We start from the raw sequence: 7,049 nt of genomic DNA, 5'->3' as shown, positions 1-7,049 counted from the left end.
TTAAGTTGCAGCTTCAGAGTTGCGTAACACAACTTTGTGGGTGTGCAGGCAGAAATGTGCCAGCGTGCTTTGAGAGTGACAATAGCCCAGCCTTCCCACCTCCCACTGAAGTCAGATGAGATCTTTATTAGTTAATGTTGCTAAATACCATAAATCAATATTTATGTTAGCCTGCAAGAGCCCCCCTGGGAAGGATGAATTAGCATTAAAGCTTTTTGCAATGCAATGCAAGGGGGAGAGAAAACATGGTTGCATCAAAGCTCAAAGTGGGGCAGTTCATCTTGTCTCCAAGGTGTTCAAACGGCCCCTTTCCAGCCCAGGTCCCTAGGTACTCTTTCGTGTTTGGATTTCAACTCGGCCCCAAGCAGCGACTGCAGCATTTCCCCCTTTTTTTATGCTTTGTGTAGCCATGTCTCCTGTGCTTTGAAGTCTCCTCTTCCACTTGACATACTTTTCTCCATGTTTCATTGTGGAGAGCTGATTCCAGCAAATGCCCTTTCTCTTTTCAGAACAAACCCAGTTCTTAGACAATGAAAAGGCCTGCTTCTATTAGATTCCTCACCCAACATATGCACAAACAACCATTTGTTTGAGGTAGATGCATGTCCACAAGGTAAGTGCTCTATGATATCCACAGCGGAATGCCTTGCTGCCAGGAGTGTGCATCAGATTTGGAGGAAAGGCAAATCCTTAAGTGGCTTCTGGCCAGTTTTGGAGATATTCCGGACTTGTTGGGGTCAAACTGTGCTCCCTCTGTAATCATGTGGCTGATCAAAATCAGGGGCCTCTCAAAGTCCTGGGAGCGATTTGGAGATCAAAACAAAAACCTGCAGGCACTGTATCTGCAAAACCTAAAACGTGTCTCTTTCCCCAGGCTTGAAAAGAAGGGTCTGTAGTTTTGAGCCTAGCTTTCAATCAGAGGGAATGATTATCTGAGGGCTCTCTAATCACACTGCTGATATGGAGGGATGTTAAAGTGATGTTGTCACCTTCTTCTTGTGTGCTCTGTGCTCCTTGTTAATTCCGACACAACCACTCCTGTCAAATCAGCCTCGCAGCTGTTGCTTTCTGCAACTCAGACTGGGTTTGGTACGCCTGCAAATGGAATCCACTTCTGTCAAAAACAAAACAGATGTCGCCATTTGTTGATTTCCCCATTATAATCAGGTGGTGGTGGGGAGACATGAAATTCGGTGCTCCGGAATTGGGATTCTGATTCAGACCCAAGCCAAATCTCTGCAACAGTCTGAGCTGAATCAGGCTCTTTTCCGAAGCACTGAATTGCAGTCTGTGCTGAATCGTGTGGTCGGTGCTCAATCCTGGTAGCTGTCTTCCTGCCCTTTATAGAACACATATTATTATTATTATTATTATTATTATTATTATTATTATTATTTATTCCACTTATACACCACCCTATACCCGGAGGTCTCAGGGCAGTTCACAACAAGACCACAAAATATAAAATCAAACCAAAAGCAGTAACCCAATAACTCCCGCCCCCAAAAAGCCACATTTTAAAAGGGTGTAGGATGTCAATAAGATCAACCTAAGGCCTGGTTAAAAAGGAATGTTTTTGCCTGGTGCCTAAAGGCAGAACAACTGTAATGTAGTAGTGTACAGTGGTACCTCGGGTTACAGATGCTTCAGGTTACAGACGTTTCAGGTTACAGATGCTTCAGGTTAACGACTCCACTAACCCAGAAATAGTACCTTGGGTTAAGAACTTTGCTTCAGGATGAGAACAGAAATTGTGTGGCAGTGGTGCAGCAGCAGCAGGAGGAGACCCCATTAACTAAAGTGGTGCTTCAGGTTAAGAACGGTTTCAGGTTAAGAACGGTTTCAGATTAAGAACGGACCTCCGGAACGAATTAAGTTCTTTACCCGAGGTACCACTGTACTAGTGAGCTCAGTATGTTTTTTGCCCATCCTAGATTCTAAGGGCAGGGGGAAATGGAATATTTCTGTAAGCCAGCCCAGTTCCCAGTGTTCTCGACAGCTCTCAACGCCAGTCAAGCTATTGTGACGAAGAATCAAAATCCTGAATGGGGCTATGCAAAGAGGAGTAGGCTTGCTGCTTAGTAGCAAGAGATCAGGTTTAGCCCCACCCTGTGGTGTATCGCTTACCTTCCCCCATATAAAGCACTGCCAGGGCCGGCCAGCCCATGAGGCAGACTGAGACAGCTACCTCAGGCGGTAGAATCCAAGGGGCGGCACTGCAAAAGGCACCCTGCCTGCTGTCCCACCACTGCTGGATAATTCAAGAGAAGCGGCAGTTGTGGATTCCATCAAGAACTTGCCGGAAGCAGCAGCTGCTTCTTGCTTCTCCAGTGCTACTGTGGATGTCCTGCCCACCTGCTGTGGCTGTGGCAGCGGCTTTGGGGTTTTGATGAGATCTGGCAAGAGCCCTGTAAAAACTCACAAGAGCCCTGCAAGATCTTGCTGGGCTCTCACGAGATCTTGACAGAGCATGGAAGCTACACCTCAGCGTGACTTCAGTAAGCAAGGCTTCAGTGCGTGTGTGTGTGCTCATGTTTCCCATTTTGCCTCAGGCAGCGAAATGGGATGAGCCACCCCTGAGTACTGCCCTTAGGAACGCAGTTGTGTTGAGGGCAAAACCTGCTCACAAAAAATACTGCAGCCCCACAGGGTACAATATCTAAGCAGCCCCTGCAAGCATAGACAGGCACACAGCAAATTACCTATAAGACATGGCTTCCGTGTGGCATGCCCTGTTGTGTCTTGCATCATGAACTTAATATCCCCACCAGCCTTTGGTGGATTTAACAAAACTGAGCTACTTTGCAGGGTGGTTGAAAAACACCGTCTCTGCTCAAGCACCATCTCTGCACTATTAACAGTGGGCTACACGGGTGGCACTGTGGGTTAAACCACAGAGCCTAGGACTTGCCGATCAGAAGGTCGGCAGTTCGAATCCCTACGACGGGGTGAGCTCCCGTTGCTTGGTGCCTGCTCCTGCTCACCTAGCAGTTCGAAAACACGTCAAAGTGCAAGTAGATAAATAGGTACCGCACCAGCGGGAAGGTAAACGGCGTTTCCGTGCACTGCTCTGGTTCGCCAGAAGAGGCTTAGTCATGCTGGCCACATGACCCGGAAGCTGTACACCGGCTCCCTCGGCCAGTAAAGCGAGATGAGCGCCGCAACCCCAGAGTCAGCCACGACTGGACCTAATGGTCAGGGGTCCCTTTTCCTTTACTTACTTTGAAGATCAAACCTATCCATTCTTAAGGAAATCAGCCCTGAGTGCTCACTGGAAGGACAGATCCTGAAGCTGTGGCTCCAATACTTTGGCCACCTCATGGGAAGAGAAGACTTCCTGGAAAAGACCCTGATGTTGGGAAAGATTGAAGACACAAGGAGAAGTGGACAACAGAGGATGAGATGGTTGGACAATGTTCTCAAAGCTACCAGCATGAGTTTGACCAAACTGCAGGAGGCAGTGGAAGACAGGAGTGCCTGGCGTGCTCTGGTCCATGGGGTCACAAAGAGTTGGACACGACTAAATGACTAAACAACAACAACAACTTTGCAGAGCTGTTGTAAGCCACAGTCTTTTGACAACAGCTCGCATCTCCGCCCCAATAATACAGAGGTCACCATGAAGGGTTGTAATTGCATTGTTGTTGGTAAGGCTTATAAATATATAATTTTATTACCTTTTCTGGAATAAGGTTGAGAGTGCCTGCAAATTAAAACTCACGTAGGCCAGCTCCTCATCGGTGGGGAACCTGTGGCTTGTATTTCCAAAACTTTTTGTGTGTGTACACACACCAGCTGTGGCTTTGTTACCTATGGGGTTCAAATCCATCGTGTCAAATTGCAGCAGTGACGTTAAGACGCAGCATTTCGCTTCTCCAGGCAGCGGTGAAGCATTTCACTTCTCTAGGCAAGTCGCTGGGTAGATTGTCAGCCACGGCAAGGGCAGATCATGAATAATGAAGCCAATGCATTTTGAGCCATTGTTTTATTAAAAAGACTTGGAGCGACTAATTTGTCAGATCCGAGGAAACTGCTCATTACCGCACATCTTTGGATGAGTTTCCCCTTTTTTATTTTTGTCCTGGGAAATCTCTGCTCTGCTGACTGGTATTGAAAGCTACAAAACTATATATTTATCTTCTGCGCGGCCTCTCCATTGCTGTTTAATAAATAAAGGCTCTTGCCTACATCCCTCATGCAGTTGCCAAGGCTGCTGAACTATCCGCCTCTGTAGCCTCAGCTATTCAGACTCTGGAAATGGGAGTGCTTTCAAATGAACAAGACTCTTAATTCCAGAATAACCAGAGACTCAGTCCCTCAAAATTGAATACATAAGCCCCCACAGCTTATCAGAAGCCGGATCCTGGCCTGCATCCTGCTTTGGCAAATGGGCATGCAGGCTGGGACTTGGGCTGTGCCAGGGGGCAGAGCTGACAGAGTGGGAAGGCTTCCATTGGGTCCGCCCCCTGACCATTTAAGCAGCCCACATCTGGGGCACTACGTGTTTGTTCCTTCGTCGGATTTCTCCACCCACTCGCCCTCGGTTTAAGCTGATAGTCAAGGACCTTGCTGTGGCTAGGGTGGTCACTGTTTTTATGGGGCCAGGTAGGAATTTGTCCACCGGGCAAATTGGCTCTGACCTGGTGGTTTTTTGCCTACCTCACAGCAATCGTCACAACTGGGTTGGGCATTAGGGCAATCCTTTGTCTTGGATGGAGGGGAGGTTGTAGTCTCCACGTGCCCCTCCAAACACTGGGGTATCTCATCAAAGAGATCTCATCAAAGGGATCCGGGGTGAGTGGCCATGTCCGCATGCCCAGGCGGGGCCAGGGCCAAAGGCACTCTCTGTCAGGAGCTCGTCCTACACTCGAGTAGGACCCTGGCAGAGACACATGCCCGACTGGCATGTTCTCTCCCTCCTGGTCGTTTGTTTGGGAGCTTCAAAAGCTTTCTTCTGCCCGAACATCACAGTGACCGATGCCAACAGACATCGGCACACTTAGGGATCCGCAGAGTCACCACAGCTTGCATAACAGACCTCAGCAACTCAGCATTTTGGCTAATCTACTTTATTTACATATAAACACACACAGAGCACTGCAACATGGCTCCCTCTCTCTCTAGCATCAGACAGCAAAGAGAAAGAACAAAGGACAATAGCCCCACTTCATGGAACACAGTAACACAAACATCCTGTCTCCGTCACTTCCCACTTTGTGGAATTAAAACATACACCGTCATGTGATAGACAAAAATCCCATGACTGCAATCATGGAGCAGGAATTCTAACATCCTCCCAGTTGATGGTCCCTGCGGGGGTCACCCTATTTGATGTAAATCTTAGCGACCCCTGCCTGGATTGACCTATGTGTCACTTCCGGTGGGCGGGCCAGAAATATTTCAATTGCTCCATGCCCAAGCCAAACCCCCTAGTGCTGATGTCGATATGCTTGCAAGTGAAAATATTGCACTGAAAAGTAAGAGCAGGACCCAATTAACTCTCAGGAGGTTTCAGTCAAAAGGTATATGGTTTTTCAATATGGTTTAGGCAGTTTGTTGTAGGTATGGAAGCTAAGCACATTCTAGCCTGATATAATTTGTGTATATGCTATCCCTGACGTTTCCTGTCGTCAGTGCTATAGAGGTTCCGGAACTCGCCATGAACTCCTCCCTCATTCTCTTAGAATGGAAAATTCTAAGAAGTTCTGGAACTGAGTTCCGGCAAGTTCCAGCTGGAAAAAAAGCCCTGCCTGCCATTTAAGCGCTCAATAAGCACATAAACGGGACAAGTTTCCCTCATTTTTCCCACTGCACATTCTCTGCTTTCCAACTGCACAATTTCCCCCCAGCTGCATATATTTTTTAATCCAACTGCACACTCAGCCATCCTACCACGTGACTCAAATAACACTCCACATGCCAGTTAGACTCCAGGACGAGGGTCAAGTGTACCCTTGGCACAAAATCCACTTCTGAAGGAGAAAAGGGGGGCAGTGTTGAAGGGAAGAAGGAAAGGGAGTAGGGGGAGCTGAAACTCGTGGTTAAATTTATTTTGAAATGAAAAAATGGGGGGAAAGGAATTCATCAATATGCAAGTTTTATATCCAATGTATTCATCCTGGGATAATTCCTTTTTACGGAAGCTCTCGGATTTTACCTCTCGCTTCTGCATTCAGATAATTGGAAACCTGAATCGCTCTGAAAAGTTGGGAGCTTCAAAACATGCCAGTCCAGATGGCAGGCTACTATGCCTGTAAGCTAAAGTGAGAGAGAGCAGGGAATCTTTTTTTAACCACCACCACCACAATACTGAAATGCAAATATATCTACTTCAGTACACAAATTGCCCTTTTAAAATGTGGGTGATTTGGGGGGGGTTATTGGGTGGTTGTTGTTGTTGTTGCTTTGATTGTGCATTTTGTGGTTTTATTCTGTAAACCACCCTGAGACCTCTGGGTAAAAAAAAGGTGAAGGACCCCTGACAGTTAAGTCCAGTCGCGAACGACTCTGGGGTTGCGCCGCTCGTCTTGCTTTACTGGCCGAGGGAGCCGACGTTTGTCCGCAGTTTTTCCGGGTCATGTGGCCAGCATGACTAAGCCGCTTCTGGAGAAACCAGAGCAGCACATGGAAACGCCGTTTACCTTCCCGCCAGAGTGGTACCTATTTATCTACTTGCACTCTGGTATAGGGTGGTATATAAACTGTGACAAAGGTTACCGCAAAATACTGTGATGTCCTCCCACTTGGACAGCTTTAACAGGGGGATTAGACAAATTCATAGAAGATAAGGCTAGTCATGAATGCTGTATCAGGTGGGAGTTTGGCCTGAATCAGAAGGGCTTTCCTATATCCTTATGACAAAATAAATGTAAGCCAACTTGGATCAGAGAACAGTTAACAGATATGTAGTCATAGCCACAAAGACCTATGAAGTAGAGGACAATATGGTTACTTTTATAACTCAGGAAGCATGCCCTCCCAAGAATCATAGGATTGCTCCTTAGGTGTGCATTTCAAAAATGGTAGATTACAGAGAGGAAATCACCATT

At 47.1% G+C, this 7,049-nt stretch overlaps 1 protein-coding gene across 1 annotated transcript in view; it reads left to right on the top strand.

Annotated features, from left to right (window-relative positions):
* The first annotated feature begins 503 nt into the window (after window positions 1–503).
* The window catches only part of CACNG5 (calcium voltage-gated channel auxiliary subunit gamma 5), a 59,275-nt gene continuing 52,729 nt past the window's right edge, over window positions 504–7,049 (top strand). The window contains exon 1 of the mRNA XM_053375352.1: window positions 504–613. Within this exon, the coding sequence (XP_053231327.1) occupies window positions 603–613 (11 nt within the window). The 5' untranslated portion in view covers window positions 504–602. The remainder of the gene's footprint in view (window positions 614–7,049) is intronic.

Source organism: Podarcis raffonei, chromosome 2 (assembly GCF_027172205.1).
Source record: "Podarcis raffonei isolate rPodRaf1 chromosome 2, rPodRaf1.pri, whole genome shotgun sequence".
Lineage (NCBI taxonomy): Eukaryota > Metazoa > Chordata > Lepidosauria > Squamata > Lacertidae > Podarcis > Podarcis raffonei.
Note: the sequence above shows the minus strand (reverse complement) of the source record. Positions and strands in the feature narration are given on the sequence as shown.